At 43.3% G+C, this 23,789-nt stretch overlaps 1 protein-coding gene across 3 annotated transcripts; it reads right to left on the bottom strand.

Annotated features, from left to right (window-relative positions):
* Positions 1-5,148: 5,148 nt before the first annotated feature.
* caup (caupolican) lies at positions 5,149-15,991 on the bottom strand. Of its 3 annotated transcripts, none has more exons than XM_017235561.3 (5): positions 15,289-15,991; positions 9,560-10,060; positions 9,189-9,307; positions 8,177-8,502; positions 5,149-7,331 (listed from the first exon to the last, which is right to left on the bottom strand). In XM_017235561.3, the coding sequence occupies exons 1-5, from the start codon at positions 15,337-15,339 to the stop codon at positions 6,343-6,345; spliced, it is 1,986 nt and encodes a 661-aa protein (XP_017091050.2). In that variant the 5' UTR covers positions 15,340-15,991; the 3' UTR covers positions 5,149-6,342. The 3 variants fall into 3 exon arrangements, with proteins under 3 accessions (XP_017091050.2, XP_070136229.1, XP_070136230.1); XM_070280128.1 differs by lacking the exon at positions 15,289-15,991 and adding an exon at positions 11,499-11,746; XM_070280129.1 differs by lacking the exon at positions 15,289-15,991 and having other exon boundaries at positions 9,189-9,305; positions 9,560-10,041.
* Between the last annotated feature and the right edge of the window lie 7,798 nt (positions 15,992-23,789).

The raw sequence follows: 23,789 nt of genomic DNA, 5'->3' as shown, positions 1-23,789 counted from the left end.
CGTGTCCTCGTCCTTTGTCTAAGGATCAGAAATCCTTTCAGGTGTTACGCCGTAATGCCAAAATATGGCATTCATTTTTGAATTGCATGCAAGCTTGGCAAAAATTAATTCTTTAACAAATAAGGAAAGTTAGCTTCGGGAAGATGCGAGGCTATATACCCTTATCTTACAGTTCATTGCTTGTATTTTTAAGTTATTTTGTTATATAGCAGATAGTTATATAGCAGAATCATCATTCTATGAGACCAGTTTTTCATAAAATACATTTTAAAATTATATACTCGGCCCTTAATCTGGCCGAATAGCGAATGTAATACCTTCTCGTTCTCAGAGGTTCGGGTACTACTATCCTATTACAAAATCTAATAACCTAATTTTTGACACATTGTTTTTTAATTTTTTGGCCAATCATATTAATGATAATTTTGGCCAAAAATTGACCCAAATTTTTTTCGTTTGTTTTAAGATATCTTTTAATGTATGTATATCTTAAGAAGGTGGATTTACGATTCATAAATGATATGCGGTTCTTCGATTGGTTCAAAAATAGTTATAATATTTGCTAAATAGTGAATCAAAAAAGTAATTTTAAGTAAATAAAAAAAATCAAAAAAATGGCCCCCTTTTTTTAATTTTCTGAATGGAAAAATGTTTTTAACTCGGCTCATTTTTGTCAGATCTAAAATTGTCATACATTCCCGATCTTAAAACTTCGAGTAGCTTTATTTTCAATCAAAACCTGCTTAAATAAATTCGGACTCATTTTTCGAATTTTGTCAAAGTTTTCTCATGATTTTGGGCAAAAATTGGGTAAAATTTTTATTGTTTCAATTTTGAGATGTTTTGATGCTTATCAATGAAGGATAGAGCCCTGATTCAAAAATGGTATTCCGCTTTTCAATCGTTTGGGAAATAGTACAAATATTTACATAAAAGTGTACCAAAAGCTTTGAATTTTTCCAAATTATACAATATTAAAAACTTAGTTCCAAGTGTTTAATTTTTGTTGTGATAAAATGTATATAAAATGTCTACTAGTACGTGGCGGATTTTACCTTTCCGATTATAAAACTTTGAGTAGTATAATTTTCAACCAAAACTTGACCAACTTAAATGTGACCCATTTTTTTAAATATTTTAAGGAATATCAGGAGCTTAGCCAAAAATTGGATCGAATTTTTTTTTTTTTTTATCCAAATCGAAGGGGATTTAAGGCCTGACTCATAAATGGTATTCCGTTATTGAATCGGCAATGAAATGTCGCAGCTATACACTAACAAGTTTTCCAAAATGATTCTTTGGCCAATTGTCATCTTCTCATTCCCTTAAAGTAGTTTCAACATAATCCGTAATTTCCTTCATAATCTTACAGAAACAAATGTTCATGTGTCTAGAAATTCCCCTAGCTAGTTCCCACCGGAATCAGAATATTTATGAACATTCGCAAGCTAAGAACCTATGAGTATCCTATCATCACTTTGGATCCTTGATCTCGACGATGGCGAATTTCCGCAACTGCTCATGTCAGACAGCGTACGAGCTTGAATGCGATCTTTGGCGCAGGTATCCCAAAGATACAGATACACCGGCTGGCAGGCTTGCTGGCTGACTCTCTGACTAGCTGGCTTACTGGCTCACTGACTCGATGGCTCGATGGCTGGTTGGTTAGTCAGACAGCCATCGCTGAAAGAAACATGAGCCAAATAAAAAGCCCATTTGCACACAAATTTACTTCCAAAATGACCAAGATGCGCATCATTCAAACCGAATGTCCGTGGAATGGGTCCCGGCAACTGGTAACTTGCAACTTGCCAACTGGCAACTCGGCAACTTGGCTAACTTGGCAACTGGTAACTGGACACCGGATGCAGATAAATCTTTGGGGGCTGCCGCCGCCGCCGCCGATCGTCTCCGTTGGAAGAGCAAGTTGCGTAGCTGCTGCAAGCTGAGAATCTCGACGAGCCTGATTCCTGGGTTAAAGCTCGATCGGAATCACGAGATAAGCCCTCTGGCAACAACAAATCCCGGCTCGGAGCGGACGGCGACAAACTTAATTGCGCCTATTCCTGCATTAATTGCACACACACGCGCGAGGATGGCGTCTCCAGGCCGACGGAATGTGTTAATTAAATATTTAAATTATTCCTACATCGGACACTCTGGGGACAACTCCAATTCCGATATATATGCATGGTCTTATAGGGCCTGCTTTGGTATCCTTCCTTCATTACTGGTCTATATCGGTCGAATGCAAAAATTTAAAAGACACGGCACGCACGGTTCTTGGTCTGTTGAAGCTCCTCCTTCCCCTCCTTGGAAGGGGTGTCCTTGTCCGGCAGGATATACACGGTTTGGTCTAGACGGTTTGCGGTCAACGACAATAACAACAACAACCGCAGCTTCGGCAGAAGCATCTGCTGCCTCTAGACCTCAACAATCGCGTTTGATCAGCGGGAGTTTTTAACTATTTTACATGTATTTTTAGAATTAAGGAAAAATATATAAAAAATTGTGGATTAAAGTGGTGTTAAAAATATATAAAAACTATATTTTATCTAAGAGAATTTAAAAGGTAAGATTATCTTAAAATTTAATATATTTTAGACATTAATTCAACATCAGAGTGGCACTCTCCTTACAATAAGATATGACCATAAAAACCCCTATAAAATATTGTAATTTTTTACCTATTAAAATTTTATTTAACGTGTATCAGTTGGTTGAAAAAAAATATGACAACACTCGTCCTTTGGGCGAAAGCCACAAAACATTTTCATTTTATTTTTACACGCTCCAAATAGAAGGCCCAAGGCCCCGCCGAGTGGTGGCTGTTGGAATTCAATTGGAAAATATACAATATATTAATTAAATAGCCAGTGGCCGAGGGCTGCAGTGCAGGGCTCATTGCCAATTGTCCAGTTGGGCCTGGGATCTCGGACCTGCGGGTGGGGTATATTTTTTCCACCAGCCACCATCGGCCAACTGCAAAACGACGACAGGCCGGCAATAAACATGCAGCCCATCAATGCACGTTTCTGCATAGATAAATTTGAAAATACTTGCCCCGGGGGGTGGTGGGGTGGGAATACAAATTAGAGCTGCTGGCCCAAAAGCTAGGCTATTTGGTATTTTTTGTTAGGCGGTAGCAGTGGTAGTGCTGGCTAGTAGTGGCTCCATCAGCGGGCGCACTCATCCGTTTAAAAGCCAACCGAATGCAAGCGGGAGTTTTGTTGTTGTGTTGTGCAACCGCGGAAGTTGCAGGGCCAAGGGGGCCTTGGGGCAGGTAGGAGGTGGTATGGGGGCAATGGTGTCCCGTGAAACCGGCGGCGGGGGCAACTTCCAACTACCAACTACCCCAGCCACCCTGCAGCGCCAGCGCTCTAGAATGAGTTATTGGCCTTGTTGGCGATTTTATTGCCACGGCGCAGCCATAAAATATGGTAAATTATAGCGGTTTGTTGTTTTGGCCATTTTGTAGCCGAATAATGTTCTACGTGTGCGTCCTGAAGCCCCCAATAGACCTGTTCATGTTCCAGGCCCCGGATCCGGATTCGCTGCACACGCCCACAACACAAATGTGGTCTTGTCATCTGAAAACGCGACAAGTTTCTTTTGTTTAACAAAAAGGTCTGAACACGAGCCGTTATAATATATATATCAATATATTCCGCCAGAAAATGTTTTATTATTATTTTAATATAAAATTAATTGCACTGGCTTGAGGGAAAAACTTTTGGTCCAAACAAATTATTCGGATATCGCGAATAATATTTATTTTGCAAGCCATGGCTCTACCACAAAGAAATCTCTTTTCTCTTTAAAATAGATTTAATTTCTATTGTTGCTGACTTTTCAATTACAACAACCCCCGAATGCTTCCAACGGGCATCAGATGCTGTTGCAATCCTTTATGCAGCCCGCACCAAATCCTTTTTGCCACATTGCACCGAAGAGGCAATTGTGCGGAAAACCCCTAAACATGTTTCGGGTTAATTTAAAATGGGGCCCGGGCTCGCACAGATCCAAGCGGTAAATTAATGTTGTCGTTTTCCACCAAAAAGCCAAAACTGGACTCGGCCCGGTCCTCCTGCAGCGACTCATTATGATCCGGACCGTGTTGCAGGCAGCTAGTGCCAGCCGTTGCATCCCGGCCTGCAATTGACTGCAGATGCTGCACATGATTCAGGCGACTAATTTGAAAATTCCCGAAAATTTATCTAATTGTCTTTTTCAGAAAGTGAATACCCCGCTGGAGATTTAATGGGCTTTTGTGTAGGACAGTAGGCATGAGATTTGCATTTGATTCGAGTTTGAATCAACTGTTTCAATTCCTTTCATTCTTTGCATTAGAAACCCCTGTATAGACCCCTTTATAGAATTTCTAAAGTATTTATAAAACTTGTTCGAGAAGTCACACTAATTAGGCGCATGTCTCACATGATGTGTAACAATCTGATAAAATGAAGTTGTTTTTCTCTGCTGGTTACGCACAGGTAGCTTTATACTCAACTTTTTCATATCTGAGTATATACATTCTTTTGTATGTATATTCTTTTGTGATCATTATGGTGCATTGTTTTTTCAAAGGGATCAACTGTCAATCTGTATTACAGTGCTTGGAATTGTCCGAATCCGTGGCATTCCAGTGCTGAGCTGTTATGGGTAGGTCGATAATTATAATGCGACACCGACGATTTATTATTTTCATTTATAGATGTGACACACGACACACACATGAGGCCCGTGATTGAATGTATATATGTATCTATATATATTTCTTCGAAAAAAGCAACCGCTCCCATGTTGCCGGCGATTAATTAGGTTCAGTGGGTTGGGGCAGACACTTTTATAAACCATTTATAATCCCATATAGAAGGTTTTATAAAAAAAAGGGATTTTTAATCTTTAAAAAAATAATACAATTTAAATATATCCAGTATGAGGTATTAAAAGTAAAGCTTTTCATTATATCCCCAAATATTAATAACTCGAATTTTCAGAGCATCTAAACCATTTGTATATCCAAGTATTTAATTTAAATAATCTCCACCAGACTCAATGATATTAATCAACTTTATTTATTAATAAATTTTTCAAATTTACATAAATAGATTACTATAATATTTACAATTACAAAATGTACGCCATTAAAAGTGTGTCTTGAACCAGTCGCAGAACCAGTGGTGGTGTGGTGTGTGAGTTTTTGCATTTTGTGTGTTTGAAGAAATATGTGTGAATTAACTAAAATGCCACTGCTAATTGCTTGTAAATATTTATATAGTAAGTCGTATATGTACGTGTATGTAGGTGTTTATATGCATATATCACAGATACTTAAATTTCACTACAAATTTATCAAAACGAGTGGCTAAAATACGTAATTACATGTTGTTTAGACTAAAGTAACTATTTATGTTTGCACGGATTAATTATTTGGCCGATTATACGTACATATATTCAAGTATATCTATATATATAGAGTTAAAGGGCTTAAGGTAATTACTTCCTACTCCGGGATTTGGGAAACTAACGCTCCGTTTGTCTAATTGCAGGATATTAGCTCTAATACAACTTGAAAGTTTCTTAAGTTCTAACGCCGGAGATGGAGCCGGAGCAGAGCTTCTATTTAAAATTATTAAGTTGTGTGGATTAAGCACTTAAGGTAGGAAGTGTTATTGTTTTGAGTACGAGGCTAAGACAAAAGTTCGGGTGATTTATAAGTTGGTGGCTCTGTGGAGTAGTAGTACGACTGTTGGCATTATTATTGGTGGTATGCCACCAAGAGTATCTCTCTCTCATGCACACACGGCAAGATGAATGGGTTTGGATGTGCCGTGTGCGTTTATTTCGAGTCATTAAACCCGGAGACGTCGTGGTGACTCAACCCCAGACAGCAGCACGACAAAAACAGCGTGTGTGCGTCTCGAGAACCGAAGTGGGCGCACCACCGCCCCATCAACCAGCCCACCGACCCACCGCCCCCTTGGGGCGACGTGCGCTGAAAATTCCAGCGGTTGAGCGTAAATATGCTAATTAAAGTTATAAAGCGAAATAATTTATGATATGGTAGGAAATAAAGTTTTATTGCCGTACTTAAGCTACATTTATTGCAAAATAATTAGTGTAGTTATCGCTATCGTAATCGTAATCGTAATCGTAATCGCGGCATTGCCCGCCAACTTGCACTTGTCCCGCCATCAAAAATGTGTAAGTAGTTTCGCTTTTGTATTTGGTATCTGGTATCTGTATCTAGTATCTGTCCTCTACTATCCGTCTCTCACGTATCTGTCTCTAGTATATGGTTCAAGGTCATCATCTAATAGGAGCTCTATCCTAAGTGAATTATGAACCAGAACGACTCTCGGTCAAATAACCACCGTAGCTACTACCAACACCACCCTCGTTACTGTACAAAATGTTGACCATGGAAGCCACCGAGGAACTGTGGTTGCTGCTGCTGCTGCTGTTGCTCCCGCTGCTGCTGTTCAGCTGCTGCTTCATAGTGGGCGGCGTTTGGGGCGGGGTATCGGGCTGGATCTCGGGAAACCCCACCCGCTGGGCCGCCGGGTGAATGCTGATAGGGGTGGGCACTTTGCCGGATCCGGAGGAGCTGCTGCTGCTGCTCATGCCCCCAGGCAGGTGCATGCCCATGGCCTCGGTGTACGCCGTAGGTATCCGCGAATATGGCGATCCGCCGGCGTAGCTGCTCATCATACTCAGCGGCGAACTGAGCTCCATCGTATGCAGGTGGTGGTGGGGGTGGTGCGGCTGCTGCTGCTGCTGCGATGGATGCTGTTGCAGCTGCAGCTGGTGTTGCTGTTGTTGCTGCTGCTGGGTGAGATGGTGCTGCTCCACCGAGGGGGGGTAGAAGTTCTGGCCGAGATATGCCGCGGTGGGCGGAGGCGTCTTGCAGGCGGCTGTGTCGGCCACGCTCCAGATCTTGGGCTTGCTCGCCGGAACTGGGATGCCACAGTCTCTGCTCAGCGGGTTTTTTTGGGCCGTAAAGTCTCCGCCGGACTCCTCCTGCCCGTAGCCCGGATGATAGTAGGGTGGGTCCTGCATGGCATGGTGGTGCTGTGGCTGCTGCTGCTGCTGGTGATGCAACTGCTGCGGATGCGGCTGTGGGTGCGTATGCGTGTTCTGAGATTGCGCATACGCCCCGTAGGCCCCGTGCATGCTGGGATGGCCACCGGGAGGCGTGGCATACGGGGCCAGGCCTCGCATGGCCACCAGGTTGTGCGGCTCCCTGTCGAGATCCAGTTTCTGGTCACCATCCGCAATGTCCTTTTCCGCCTTGCCTAGCTCCGTTTTGATAAGTTGATTGCCAGGATCTAAAGATTAGAAAGAGACAAGAGAGAGAAGGAGAGAGTGAGGACGAGAAGGACACAAAATAAATTTAATTAATTTCAAGTCGGAAGGCAGGAAGCAGACAAGTTCTTAGAGGACTGCAAAACTTGGCACTTCTGGAGGTGGAACTTGGCAGCTGGCAGCTGTAGCTGGAGCTCCAACCGGAGCAGGAGCCGGAGACGGAGACGGAGTCATAGCCGTAGCCGGAGCTGACTGTGGCAAAAACCCTTGAAATTGTTGGTGGGCGTTGATGCGTGCAACCCTCACAGCCAGCGGAGAAAGCTTTCAGCGGCAAAATACTCGAGTTTCCGCCAACTATAGACCAAGTTCCCTCACCACTTCTATGTGTCGCCAACTCGAACAAGGCCACTTTGGAGTACGAATGCACTAAGAAAAACGATAGAGTTTCTAGTCTTTATAGGTTTTATTTCATATAAATAATACTTGTTATTTGTTTCAGTGTAAGATAAGATTGGGAGTGCGGGCGCAAGGCCACTTTGCCAACAATGTGCTGTCAACTTCCGGGGAGGATGTCGCCTAAGCAGTCAGACAAATAAACGGACGACGGACAGACGGACAAACGGACAGGGGCAGGGGCAGGGGCAGCGGCAGACGAACGTTGCATAACATTCGCTTCGCCACATAAATTGTACTTAAAAGCCCAGTGCCACAAATCTGGCAAGAAGGCGGGCCAGCCAGAAAGCCAGGCCAGGCGAAAGGCGTTCGTATCGATGGGCCGGCCAAGGCGTTTAGAAAACAATATACCGGGGGCTTAAGAAATTACAAAACAGATCGCAGTCGTCGAGTACTAATTGAGGGCAAAACTCACCGAAAGCTTCTGAGGACAATTTGCCACTTGCATCGCCGGAATCCTTCTCCTTCTCATCGTCGGACATCAGGCCGTCGTCGTCGTCCTCGGTCTTATTCTTTGGCTCCCAGGTCATCTTGTTCTCCTTTTTCAGGCGTCGCCGGGCATTCGCAAACCAGGTGGACACCTGGGTGAGGGTCATCTTGGTGATGATGGCCAGCATTATCTTCTCGCCCTTGGTCGGGTACGGGTTCTTCTTGTGCTCGCTTAGCCAGGCCTTCAAGGTGGCCGTGGATTCCCGAGTGGCGTTTTTCCGCCTGGCGGCGAGATCATAGTTGGGTCCATACCTGTTTGGATATTTCAAAAATCAAACATCTAGAATCAATAAAGGTCTAGTCTATAACCACATCCCCATCCAATCATTGGCCACTAATGAGTTTGCTTAAAGAAACAATCATTTTCCGGCTCGTTATCATGTGGCCGGGTAAACACACCATCCCACACACCTTAAAGACCAATACTGATAGCTGAGCTATCGGAATCGCTGATAAGAATCCCTATCGGGTTCCCTTTGGGGATTGCGGAATGCATTTGCAACTTCCTCTCGTAGGTCAACAGAAAATGGCAAAAGCGGATTCCATTTCGTTTCAGTTCTGTTCTGTTTGGCTGGAGAACCTCGCCTCGGGGCTGAAACTCTAAGCCAGACATACCCTTTTAAGCGATAAATAAAAAACTGAAATAAAAAAGAAACCCAGCAGACGACGACGACGACCGAGACGAAGACGACACGACTAGAAAGTTTTTGTCCCATGGCTACGTTTTAAGCCCACTTAAGTTTCCCCATTTGTATATTGGTTCAGTGAGACCCACAACTACAAGTTAAATAACTTTAATTGGTTTGTTCTAAGGCTTAAAATATATCAGAATGTATATCATCTTATCCAAGAACCTCCAAGGTCTAGTTTTAATATCCCCCTAAGCTCCTGAACTTCTAGATCTATTTCCCTTAATATTAATCTCAAAACTTGCTTACCCATAGGCCGCCAGAGTGGGATCATAGGAGTAGTAACCAGTGGTCGATTGCAGGCTCGCCGACGTCCAGGCGCTCATCTCAGTGCTGGGACTAGAGTCCTTAATGCCGTAGGGATTGCTCTGCAAGAAGAGGATTATGTTTATATTCATTCGTTTTGGGATCACAGCTTAGGGAGCTGTTGTAAGTCTGGCTCGGATCTGTCAGCCCCCCAGGTAATCGCGGCAGTTACAAGCCGACGACGACGAGCCTAACGAGCTGACGGGCTACATGGCGATATCTGGTCGGGCTGTCGTCTCGCATTTGCGACTGCGGACTTCCGTTGGCTGCACAAAGCCAATTAGCCAGGCTAACAATCGGATTCGGATGCTTACCAGTGGTGCGTAGAACGCCGAGTTGTCCACTCCGATGCTGGGGTAGGGATTCTGGTCGTTCGATGGGTAGGGTCCTCCGTAGACGCCCACTCCGGCGGAGGGCAGGGCCATCCGGGAGTAGCCGCCGATGGCCAAACGGGTGGGATCGTACTGGCAGGAGCAGACGGTCTGTCCCGACACAGGATCCGTGATGATGGGTCGTCCGTTTTCACAGCAGGATCCGCCGCGGCCGGGCAGATCCTGGGCGGTAGAACCTCCGCCACCTGGCAGGTCGCCCCCGCCTCCGCTCGCGCCAACAGCGTCCTCTGTCGGCGAGGTGGAGATGTGACCTTTGTGACCCGCATGGTGCGACGACTGCGAAACAGCACCTGGACTCAAGGGTCCGGCAGTCAGGCCGGTGGCCGTCGAGCCGCCCGAGGGACTGAGGGAGGCCTCATTGGTGCCGGACAGGGGCGAGCCTCCTCCATGGCCGCTCTGGCTGTCCGTGTTGGCGGTAGTCAGCTGCAAAGATGCCAATGGAAAAATAATATAAATAAATACCACATTTTAGCAGGATCCAGGAAAAAAGTAAAACTTCAAACATTTTTGCGGTAAAAGAAAAGATACACTGAACAAAAACAATGTTTCAATATATATCCATGTTTATGTATTTAATTCTCATCAAAAAAGGACTAAACTATCGCTTCTTTCAGTGCAAGAACAGGTGAGTTTTGCCAAGAAACGACTAAAAGCAAGAATAACCGAAGGATGAAGAAACCCAAAGGCACAGCCCAGAGGACCTAAGGAGAGGTAAGCGCAAAGGCATGTCCCTGCCGGCCAGGTCGAAATCAACAAAGCAGATTAAGATGATAACTCCAAATGTCAAAATATTTTATTGGCCTGGCGCATTTTGCGATCCGTTCCATCTATTTTCACTTCATTAATTTTCAATTTATCACAGTCAGATTTCAGATACCGCTTCGTCCGAGGCTGAGCTAAGCTGAGCATCCCACATCGGGATTCGTATTCGGATTGGGATTGCCTTTAGGAGGGGATAGGGATCGGGGCAACGGACATCGGGGATCTTTGAAGAGGGTTCTTCTCGGGTCATCCGCAGCCGGAGTGTATCAGTGGACCGATCGATCGAGCGGTTTTGGGCACGGTCGCATCCAAACACAAACTCACAAAAAAAAGGGCAATCAAATGACGAGAGACGCTGGGCAGGCAGGTAGGTAGAGGTAGGCCCTCTACCATATATCCCCTATACCGAACCGAATTGGAGACATATGAGCCAGCGGTTAAAGACATCTTTCTCAGCCGAAAGTGTAAATAGAATTTATACCGAAAAGGCTGCCTGTCAGGTTCAGTTTCACGCGCTTCCAAATAACAATCTGTGTCCTGTTTGGTTAACCATTTCTCCGCCCTATCGCGGCTACTGCACAATCCTGCCCATATGATTTAAATAATAATGGTAATTCCAGGCTAAACGAGCTGATTCGGCAACACCTACTGCCCGGAATGGATCGCCTGGAGTGGCTATCTAATCGAGGGGCAATTTCGCACACCATACCATACCAGAGGGACGCCAAAAAACCAGCTGAAATTATTGCATAATGAAGGTGTTTTCATGAATGAAATCTAATGAATTCTGAATGAATCGAGTGGCGGTGGTCGAGTGGTCGGCGTCGACTGTCTCCGGTAATGGACAAAACGCTGGGCGCGCTGCGCTCATTTCTTATTATTCTTTATTTTTGTATGCGATTCGAACATCAATTTCAGTTTTTGTGGCCGCCCATAAAAAAACACATATCGGCGACGACGGCGTCGACGACGACGACATGGACCTGCAACTTTAGTGGCCTGAACTGGTTGGGACTTGGAGCTCCGAGCTCGGACCAGCCACCGAGCTGTGCTTATTATCGGCACGCAAGTCAGTTTATTTTTAATGGTTCCCACTCACCCACTCTGGCGACCGGCTGCGAAATCTTTCAGGCTTGCAGGAAGTGCAACCAAGTTTATCGCAAGGTGACTGCAGATAGGATAAGTCCAGTCCACACTCCACAGAACCCACCTTCGACATGGCTTTGGGGTTGGGCTTGGACTCTCATGATTTGGGTTTGGGTTTCTATTCTGCGGAAATGCTGAAACTTGTTGGCAGCTCCTAAATGTTGGCTTTAAGTTGTGCGCTCTTTTTATGACTTGCCTGGCTGGGTGATGGTGTCAAATTGCGGGCAGTTTCATAAAGGATATTCCTGGAGGTGCCACAAGAGTATCTACCATCTATCTTAGTCGGTTACTGAATTTCTTGAGGGATATTATTGATGGTTGCTCGAGGGTTTGAATATTTTCAGAAACAAACAAATAATAAAAATAATAAGGCATACAAAACTCTCAGTGATAATTTATTTTTTACAACTTGCTAATAAATGTAATTACTTTATGACCGTTTTAAAGATTAGTTACCCAGTGGGAACTTCAAAGCCAGTTCAGGTGAAGCCATTAAAGGCCAAGTATCGTAAACAGTTTTATAAACCATAAATGATGTTGCCTGCTTTTGTTTACTCAAATAAATGATATACGATTTAATCTGGGCATAAGCTAACACACTCCTAATTTAATGATGCGAAGATATGTTTTCCAGATGAAGGCCATCATCTACTAGAGTGTTGTAGGCCAGATTTTTACGCTCGACGGCCAGAGTTCAAAGTGGCAATTCAACCTTGCAACAAGCCGAACACGAAATCTGCAAAAACAGCTGGAAAAGGCAACGTATTTCGGGTGAATTCGACTTGGATGGACATTCTGTAAATCTTTATCTCTGCCTTTGAAGTGCCCATATCCCATCCATAGCCATACCAACAATATCCATATCCATTTCCATGTCCATATCGAGAGGCAAGACGATGCCACCCGCACAAAAGTCGGGTTGGGGGGCCGAAAAGATGTTGGGAAAACTGGTGCCGTCACTTTACGGTTATTAATTTTATGATTTATGTTAAAGCTCACGAATCCGCCTACCAAATGCCTAAAAGACTTACGTACTGGGTACTCTCCTCAACCACATAATACCCAAGACAAAGAAGCTGCTCCTGCCCCACCGTCATTGTACTTTTGTTGTGTGGTTATTGGTGCTGCCGTTTCGCTGCAGCTACCGCAGAGATGCAATGCGTTTATGGATTTTGTTTTTCTGCACACTCCTAACGACCAGACTGCGAAACAAAAGCCATCGATGGGTATGTGGGTTGGGAGGGGTCCTTGACGCCACTGCTGGCTCTCGCCTCCACCCAAAACAATAAGCAAAAATATTGGGGATCCGGCCAGAAAGCAGAGGAAAGTCAGCCAAGAGACCACAAGTCCACAAGTCCCTAAAAACAAACACATGTTCGCATTTCGCAAAAACCAACTCCTCTGGCAACTGCCTCTTGGATTTGGCATATTCTCACATTCATCCGCAGGATTGCGTTGCCAAACGAGTACGCCATATTCATACAGATACCCATTCTTAAAAGTACAGAAGAAGAAATTCAAATGGTGTTCCATAAATATTTATTTTGAAGACTTTAAGAACTTTCATACAAGTTCCCTAACATCACTTCTATCTAGAAAAGAACCTGAAGTTTTCTTAAAACTTTTTTTTTAAATAAACTAAGAATTTCTCTATCTGTACTGACAAAGCACAAGGAGGCCGTGCCTGTCCTGAAGAGTGCGTTTTTGCTAATGCGAATAAGTTGCTTTGTTTTTTGCCCGGGCATCCTTCTTCCTTTTATTGAATTAAGTTCGGCAGCCAACCAGTAGTTGGTACAACTCTGTCCCAACTGCAACTGCAGTCTCAATGTTTGCATTAAAAATTCATAAATCAATTATGGAATGCACACTGCGAAATATTAGTTTTTTCTCGCATCACCAGCGGCCCCCAGTCCTTTTTCAATGAGGACAACGACGACGATGTTGTCGCGTCGCGTTGCCTCCCGTTTAAGCGTATTTTTTGCCGGATCCTTAGAATTTGAGTTATTTTGGCATGAAATGCGTGAACAGCTCACATGGGAAGCTAAGAATTCACGAGGTTCTGTTCATTTGTGGTCCGGACTGACAGCCGTTGATTAAATTCATATATTGCATTGCCAGAGTTGATATTTTTTTTCCATTCCATCATTTTTGGAATGCCGTCTTGGCGTTGAAATTAAAATTAAATTAATGCATTCGAGGAGGCATTCTGTGTGCACTGCATTAATTTTTCATAAAAAAAACCAAAAAAGTTTATAAAATTGGCACCCAGTCTTGACCAGATACTTGACCAGTATCTTGACCAGTCTTTAATTGGGCTTAGTAGGCAGCTAAATGGATTCATGTTCGGGCTACAAACGCCAAATGCAAATGAGACTAAAATGTTGACAAAATCCTGGTGGCTTTTAATCGAACGTGGCTTTCCTGCACATCTGCAGCCCAGACCCATAATTATAGTCGATAATCTGAGCGTTCATTATTTTAATTATTGTAATTTAGCAAGTTTGCATATTATAATAAATGGTCCACCACTCCGACGGCTTCATTAGCATAAATTTATGCCACCAGACATGGCACATGGAATACGGCTTATACATATAGTTTTATATATGTATGTATGTACATATTGGCGGCAGGACACAGACCCCGGTGGCCGGAAGATATATACGCAAAGGCATCTCACAAGTCTAGCATTGTGATGCATTAGACCACAGTAGTAGTCGTTGAACAAGGAATTACACAGCCCTTCCACCACTGGTCCCGTGGCCAAGTGTTGTTACTCAAACCCGAAAAACCTCTGGCCAACTAATTTGAATTACTGGAGCCCTCGGCTTATAGGGTAATTATGACCAGACCTCGGACAATGCACCACAGCACCCCGCCGCCCCTTGAGGTGGTGCAGATTGCATTTGCAAGGCGATGGCGATGGCGATGGCGGTGACGGCTGTCCTAAATTGTGAAACATTTCTTGGCGGCGGCCATAATGGATCCAGGAGCAAAACCGGTGCCAAAACTGCTTGAATATTCATGTGTCGTACCCCCAACCCCAACCCTAGGGGCTTAAAATGTAAATTTTAAAGTTATTTTCGCCCAGCACCGACAATTATTAAAGATCTCCCTCGCACATGCCAAAAAATCTGCCAACTGACTCACTAAATTTCTGGTTTCTTGCTTTTTTGAGCTTTTTTGCGAAAAAATATCTCAGAGGTCTCTAAAATGTGCCAAATATTATTTCAAACAGAGACTAATTCTACTGGTTCTTAATGTCTTAATAAATTTCATGTTTCGAGGCATATATTGAAATGGAAATGATTAAGTTATGGGTGTTTATTGAAATGACTGAGTTGTAAATCAAAATTAAATAAATATTTACTTAAAAAAGTATTTTTTTTAAGATCTCAGATGATTTAAGATGTTTACAGCCTTGATTTTAATAAATGGTTTTAAAATTATGGTTATAACAATGTTTATTTCTTGCTATGAGTTTCAAAATTAAAAATTAAATATTCTTAAAATTTTCCTATCTAAACCTTGTTTATTTTGTAATATTATTATGCAAAACATAAGATAAATACCACCTTTAACAAAAATAAATATTCCCAATAAACAAAACCCTAGTTTAAGCCCTATCTCAATGGGTTTCAAATTTCGTACCTCTGGCCGTTAAAACTAATCATTAAAATTTCACAAATTCAGATAATCAGATAGAAATCCTACAAGGTGTGTGGGGCCTTGGGGAGACCTACCTGGTTTGCCGTCGGGTAGCCAGCGTATCCAAACTGCGCATATGCAGCCATTGTCTCGCCTTTTGTGCTGGCTGGTGATAATAAAAAAACGGCACAGAGTTCACGGTGTGCCTGGCCTCACTGTGGGGCGTCCGCTGTTTTACTGTTTGGCTCTTTTGGGTGGCACTGCCAGGATGCTGCCAGGATGCTGGCCTCGCAAAAGGGGTTTCACCGAGGGGTGGGTGGGTTTACCGAGGGGAGGCTGTCGCGGGAGCCGGATGGGTGGGTGGACTGGGAGGACTGGGTGGATTTGGCGTGCGTGCTCGACGGCTAAGCACTCTGGGCGCTTTTGTTGTTTGCTGGCTTGTTGGGTGTTGTCGATGTTGTTTTTGTTGTTGCTGATGCTAGCCTTGTTGGAAAATTGATAAAACAAATTGTCGATGTCGAGCAGTTCTGTTAATGTCGCCGGAGCCGGAAAATGTTTTGTTTGTTTTGTGTGACTTTACTTTTATTTTTGTTTTTTTTTTATCCGTTTATACTTGATTTTTTTTATTGACTCTGGGCTCTGACTCTGACTCTGTGACTCTTTGGCGGCCGGCTTGTGAACAAACACCGCAAACAACAACCAAATTGGCTTCAAGTGTTTGTCGCAAACAGATTTACGGCTGATGTACAAATCTACACTGACATCTCTGATCTTTCTACGGTTGTTTAAGGCTAAGAACACTTCAGGATCCTTGTGTCAGTCTAATCCATATATTAAAACATGTCTCTTTTTTTAAATTTCTCCTTTGGTTTCTCCTTAAATATTTTATCTCAATTTAAGGCATTTAATATTTTTGTCTTTTGGGTTTTTTTATTTTTAATTTTTAATTATTGCACGCACTTTTTATTTTAATTTTTTTTACGGCGGTTGCATCTGCCGATAACCGATCCGATCTAAAAAACGGGTTCCACAACCTGTCAGCGGGATCTCAACGGTGACGGGTGGCTGGCTGGCTGGCCGATGACTTGGCCAAGACTGGGTATCGGGTTTTTCGGCTTTTTCGACTTTTTCTTCGGCGCGTCGGCGGGTTTCACCGGTGTATTGGATGCGAAGATGCGCACCTATTCGCGTTTCGAAAGAAACTGTTGTTTGGTGACCCGGCGAGCAACGCGGCCGTGCTGGAAAGAGCACACCGGTGTGGTGCGACAGGGACGGCGTCTGGTTCGAGGGGTTCAAGTAGCAGCTGCCAAGAGAGCGCCTGCCACACGACCTTCCCATTGGCCAGCATTCCAATCAGACAGGGAGCACTCCACTGTTGCTATCGCACTCCCTCCCTTGTATTGGAATCTAGCAGGAAAGAGAGATGGAAGCCACTTTCACAGGGGTTACACAGGGGATGTGGGGTTTTGTTTTCCACTTTTTCGGTTCGAGCCCGCCCATCTCCGAGCACTGGAAAGTGGCTCGAACGGATGGCTCTCTCTTTCTGGCATCCTACCCCTCGAGCTCCGTTGGAAGCGATTTCATGGCGGACCACGATCGAAAGGCTTCCCAATTGGATTTTATGTCAGAGTATGGTATTATAGTTAGTATTTAAAATTAAAGATTTTTAAAAAGATCGGTTAAGAAAAATATATAAAAAATTGATTTTGAAATTAAATTTATTTAGAGTTTATTTTTCAAAAAAAGTTTAAAGTTTAGTGCCATAAGTACTATAATATTAAGGATTAAAATAAAGTTATAAATGAAATAATTTTCATTAATTACAATAATACTGCCTTCTTTTTTAATATTTTCCTATTTATATTTCACAGACATCTCCCTAATTAATTCATCCATGTTTTATAAATAAGCTACAAGACACGAAAATTGTCCCAATTGATTATTTTAAATACTAGAACGCTTAGAGGGCCCTTCATGAAAAATCCCAACTAATTGGCACTAGCTAATCGTAACAAGACACCGAAATGGGGAAAAAAATAAACAAACAATCCCTTTCCATTCCGTGCCGAGGGTGTGGGCGTGGCACTGGTCCACTCGAGGAAGGGTCCTCCGCTCTCAAGTACTTTCTAATTAACGGAATGGCAGGGACAGGGGCAGGGGCGTGGGGATAGGCAGCCGGAGGAAACAATTTTTGGGGAATTTCTGTAAAATGAGTATTTTGATGTTTTGGGGTGTTAACGCGCTGCCATTTATTATAAATGTGAGCGCATCTCAAAGTCAAAAAGAAACGAACATGTGTCCTTTAGTTTTTTTCTGATTTCTGATTCTGGGGCACTTACAAATGTACTCGTATGTAAATTCAAGTATTTTTGGAAAAAGTGGCAGCCTGCCCAGAATTCATGATCATTTCGGTTATAGTCGGCTGGGTTTTTGGATGCTCTCGTCGGCGCCACGAAATTCTACACCCACTTCATAGATCCTGGGTGTGACCAGTTGATTTGGAAGGATTTCAGTTTCGAGCCTAGGGAATCAGATGTTTAAGGGGTATAGGTGACTGCTATAGGGATAATGCCATCCATATTCATATGCGAACTTGGGCACATGTTGCAACTCCTTGAAGCCTCCTTCCTGCTCCCAGGACTCCCATTGTCTGAGCTCTCCTCCATTCATTTAGAGTGCGACACAAACTCGAACATTCCTCACTCGGTGGACAGGACATGCAGATTATATTGAAAACAATTTAAATGTAGATTTTGGCGTTAAGAGATATTATTCTTCGACGCCAGGTGCGTTGGTTCACTCTATCTTAGTATCTGTGTGTGTGTTTGGCTGTGTGTGAGGACAAATTTAACTGCTAATGTGTGCTACGAGTGTGTGTGTGTGTATCGGTGGAGGGAGGCGGTGGGTGGCAGAATCCTGCCGCACAGCTGGCCGAGTGAGAGAGTTGCAGGCACTCCTGCCCGGCCATCCCCCCGGACGGCTTCTTACTTAAGTGTTGTTTCATGTCACCTGGAAAGCATTTGGACATGAAATTGTCGCTTTTCAGTATGTGGCTCACACACACACACACTTTACCATCTCTCGGCTAAAAATCTTCCTTGAATCAAAAGGCACACATACATAGACTCGCATAGAGACTATCCTTTCCTATCCTGGTGAATATAATAATAAAATCCTTTTCGCAAAACGATAAACGATAAAGTCACCGGAACAAGCACAAAAAGGACTCTCATGCAAATTGCTTTAAATGAATTTGTTTTTGTTTGGTCCTCTGTTTGTGTTTTGTAGTTTTCTATATAAATGTTTGGGAAAATTCAGAACACGACTCCAAGGGGAGCCATGTTTCATGTTTCAACACTAAAGATTCTGTTACAAATTGCCATAATCCTCCACCTATATGGCCAGGCCAAATAATTCTCCATTTTTTTCCAGAGGGAACAGGTGGGGAAAAGGTGGAACCACTCACCAATCAGTGGTGGGCTTTATCGCTCGAGTAGTCGCTGTGATAAGATATCAGCACCTGGAAATCTTATCGAGCACTCGAAAATGAAATTGCTGATCAAACAGAACAAAAGCGCGCACAGCACACAAACATTCTCCAAACATTCATAAATGGAAACATACTTATTTACTCACTTTTTGAAAACAAATCAACAAATCGGTTCTCTTTGTGGTGTTCAAGTGCCGATTGCCGATTCCTGATCGCCCGCCCATTGCCGGCAAAGTCGAAAGTCGATTTGGTGAGGTTGTTCGGAAACCGATCCGATCCATAGACCCATCGAGCGGCCCTCCACACCATCCAGCGACCCTTTCCTCCGAATTCTTAACGCGTGCGTTCCCTTTTGTCGGCATTTTGACACATCCCGTCCGCAGTCACGATTGATTGTCGCAACAATTGACGTGATTTCTAGTTTTCCAATTGGTTTCTCGAGCCTGGAGTGCCATCCGCTCCAGAATTATCGGTGCCAAGCCCTCACACTCGCCCTGACACTGCGACACAGCACGTGATAGCTCCAAGATCGGGGGTAACTAGGAATCAGGGACTATATACCCACGGCAATTATAAGTAGATGCTTTGTATGGACAGCTGTCTGTCCGGCGGTGGCATGCGTCACGACTGACACTGCCACATGCATTGCGACGGCATGACCGATCAAAGTGGGAAATCGGGGGTATTTGGAATGATTAGCACGTCCGGAAGTGTCAGCACTTGGCTCCATAGAGGTCTTTAAATGGAAATAAATGGGTTAAGTAGAGGGTGCAGGCAGTATAAACTGAACGCCAAGGTAGAAACACCTTTATAGCTCCATAGAACCTAATAATTATAAACATAAAACACTTTTCATTGTTTTAAGAACCATATTAAAATAAATCTATATTAGAAAACTTTCCTTTTGCTTAATTGACTGCAATTTGGTCCATGTCCTTGCCGCTTTCGACAAGAAAAGTTTCCTTAACCACCTCGGTCGCAAAGTCCCTCCAGTGGGATTGACAAACAAGCTTTTAAGTACGTACCTGTAGATACTCCACTGAAGTAAAATGAGTTCAAGGATATACAAAGTTTTATAAATTACCAAAACTTTTTACCAAAGATAATTACACAAACTTTGCCGAGAAGAGTAACATTATGTCTGCAACATTATTTTAATTTATCAGCCATAAGAAATAAGTAGAATACTTCCACAGATATATCTCCTAAAATAAAAGCATCCCCCAGTTAATTTATTTGACAGCTTCTTTAGTGTATTTAACACCACCATTTGCGCCAATAAAACTATAAATAGACAATTATACGGATGGGGCACAGACCTGTATGACGGATTGACTATGATAGCACTATTATAAATAATGTGGACTTATCCCTTTCAGAGGAAATGGCAATGGAGCCAAGGGAATCGCCGCCGCCCTATGCGAAAAGTGAGAGATTCATGTTTGCCACCCAGAGTGAACAGCAATTGCGAATTTCGAAATTAAATTCCGTGTCATTCCGTGTAAATCATTTGCAAAATTGCCTCGATGTTGCTGCATCTAGTGTGTGGAGCGGAGGCCGTGGCAATTTATCAAAAATAAATCATTTTGACGAGTCGCCGGGCCAAGTTAAGTTAAGGCCAACCTGCAATGGAGGCAAGTGAGGCATCTCTGTACATACATGAGTTCTGTACGCAAATACCTGTCGCCAGGGCTGGCAGGGTCGTAATAAATTGCAGATTAGTTTGCAAATCGCAGAGTGCGTCATTGAAGTATGCGTATGCGGCGCGCGCGTGTGTATTTATGTCCGTTGACGCACCTTGACAGGCACTTTACGAACACACCACTGTCCTCACACCCCATCCTAACTGCTCCCCAATCCTCCCAGATCTCCTCATTTCCACTTGGCAGCAGCAGTAATTAGTGCATCATCCCGTGTTGTGCATTTTCCGAACATTGCCACCGAGGGATGTCAGTTGTTCCATGTTGTGCACTAGTTTTCTCTTCATTCCAGAAAGTTTTCATTTCCCCGGGCTAACGAGTGTGCTTTCATTTATTTTAAGCACACATTTATACGACTAGGAAAAATAAAAATAAAGAATTGTAGGGATATGTGATTTAATGGAGGATGTTAGAGGCTTAAGGACTGTACTATAGGACTGTACAATACTAAGAAATTATTCAATAACTTAATCATCTACTATATCTCTAACAAAATATTAACAATCAAGTTGTCAAGTGTCATTAGAATATCGACAACCAGATTGCAAACTAAAATTGATTGAAACCAACACTAGAACTGATCTGATCGGATCGATATGTCAATATCTACAAAAAAAAAGAAAAATGATTCTAGAAAAATGATTAGATTTCTTAAAGGTATGTAGGTGCATGTTAGTGTCAATAATTCGTGTAGCCAAACGCCATACGGGATTTGAAAATTAACGCGAATCGATTAAAACAAATTGAAACAATGCTCGACCGGCTGCCAGCATTAGCATCGTAAACTAATTGCGGGCAAGTGTAAATGCTTTGCTTGTAAAAAATTGTTTTCCTCTGGTGACAACAGTCGCATGTCGGCGCATTTTAAAAGCAATCATCAATTATGCAGCTCCGACTTCAGGCTTCAGGCTTCATGCTTCAGACTGCAGGCAAACGTCTTGGGCATTAACGATGATTAGTCGCAAAGTCAGGAGCCATCGACGACCCACTTAGCCGGCATAATGTTTTTAAGTATTTTTCACCGATTCCGCCGTTTTTCTCTGTCAATCTTTATACATATTTTTTTTATGAAAAATTACGTTCAAATAAAGTCGTTAATTAACTTATGGCAATTGCCATTTGGTTGTTTTTTTTTTCAGTCGAGCGATGTTGCTGCCAATTATTGCTTAACAATTTTTTATGTCACTGATTTGGAAATGCATCTGGATTTGTAGACCAAGTACCTCACACTTTTACCAAACAGTCCACTTTATAAGAACTCCCAAAATACCACTCTTTTCAAGTACTCGCGGTTAAACATTCGCACTCAAAATTAATTCTGATCCATTTAAATGTCAGATCAAATTAAATAATGCCGCCAATCCGGCCAGTGAGGACCACGGAGGCAGTGTCTGCTCTGAAAGGCACTCAAATGGGTGAATAAAATTATACGGGCGTTCGCAAACTCAATAAATAATTATGTGTTACGAGTTCAGAGCGGAGGCCTGGTGCCCGGGAGGAGTAGGAGGAGTATATTGGCAGAGCTGTATTTGGTCTGCAGTTAATGTACGTATTTGGCGGCCAGCCGCAGGGAGGGCACAAGGCATCCGGCGGCATCCATGAAGCCCGGTGTCCGGACTACAGATCCCAGGCCACTGGGCGTATGCGCATTTATTAAATGCGCATCGCTTGTGCCGCCTTTCTTGGCCGGACATCGGAGTTCCAATTTGCAGCACAATGCAAATTGCATTGTAGTCGAGTTATTGTATAATTGGTGCAATGTTGCCGGGCCCATCGTAGTAAGAGTGGGAGTTGGAGACTGCCTCGGGTCCCGGACTCTGGATGCCGTACTCTGAACTCCGGGCTGGCGTTGTCCGTGTCCGCAGCTGTCCACTGTCCGTGTCCATTGCCGTGCATTGGCGCTTGTGTTCGTGTCAATAAATTAAAATGAGAATTGATTCGCTTACGCCCGATTTAAGCAACAACAGGCTATATTATTGGCAGATATTCCACGCAGAATGCAGACGCAGTATTGGAGATACAAATGCATTTGCAGATACAGATACAGATAGAGGTACTGGGGCTCTTGCTCGGACCTTGGTCACCATTGCAAAAGGGTGCAGCCGCACACGCATTTCGAAACTATTAACAAACAAATTAAATGTTGGGCCCGCACTTTAAAAACCAATTTCAGAAAGGCATTACAAGAAAATTCCATTAAACAATGCCTCGCTATATGTAGACGTTCGTATATTGTAGAATCGGCCCAAGCCCAGGCCCAGTTCTGGGCCGAGGTGGATCGCCAGACATTCTGTCTCCACCATGGGCCGCATTAAGATAAGAGAAATCGTCTAACAAAACGCATAATCTGGGGACCCCTTTAAAAACAATCGGTAACACAATTTAAATTTATTTCAAACATCGTGTATAATACAAATCATGGATGAACACAACACAGAGCCGAACAAGATAAGTTGAATAAAAAACAAAGAAGAATCGAAGCTTTTCGAGTCCGAATCCGAGTCCGAGTCCCGAACTGTCTGCGGGCTCCGGGCTGGGATATCTTTTGGAGAACGGCGACAAACCTGTAGATAGTAAATGTCAGCCGTATAATAAAATTAGCTGTTTTAATGACAGCGGAATTGAATCTCTGAGTGCCCTGGGTGCAGAGTTGCAGGCTCTGCGACTCTCTAGGTTTCCCTGAAGAAGGTTTCCCGAATCGAGACCGAACCGGAGACCGTTGAAATATTGGCGGCAAGGAAATCGATTGGTATACCAATCAAACGGCATCGTAAATATTATCATCTGGCCATCTGCAACCTTGCAGCCCAACCGTATAGTGCTGTCCATAAATTTCCACACGTGACATTTCTTTGTCATGTTAATTAGACCGCCGAGAAGATTCGACCGCTGAAATTCGATAGTGTATCTTAAATACCTGCTCTAGGAATCAGAGAGACACACTTAAGATGCACACACATCGGTATATCCGAGAGGTAGGGTAATTCCCAGGAAAAAGACCGGTGCAGACGATGTGGCGACATTTTTCCAAAGAGAGGCGAGCTTCAAAGTCATCTCATTAAGATGTGAAAAATTCTATTTCATTAATAAAATATACATTCTTTTCTTGGCCCGCATAATTAACTATTTTCCTTGTTAATGCGGAGAGATTTTATATATTTTTAAATATGGGTTTTAACTTTGCAGAACTCCAGGGTGTTGTAGTCTTTTATATTTTCTTCATTTAATGTTTCTGTTCTATAACAAGTATGGCCGAAAACACTCCCTAAAATTTTCGATATTAAAAAACGCCCAAAACTATTTATCCCACAAGGTGTCTCAGTCGACTGTCACATCCCAACACCAGGGCCTAATGTGCTCTAATGGTCATAATTATTTTAGCTTGTCTTATCAACCGGCAGTTGTC

Source organism: Drosophila bipectinata, chromosome 3L, assembly GCF_030179905.1.
Source record: "Drosophila bipectinata strain 14024-0381.07 chromosome 3L, DbipHiC1v2, whole genome shotgun sequence".
NCBI classification, from domain to species: Eukaryota; Metazoa; Arthropoda; class Insecta; order Diptera; family Drosophilidae; genus Drosophila; species Drosophila bipectinata.
This window is presented reverse-complemented; position numbering and strand designations above follow the sequence as displayed.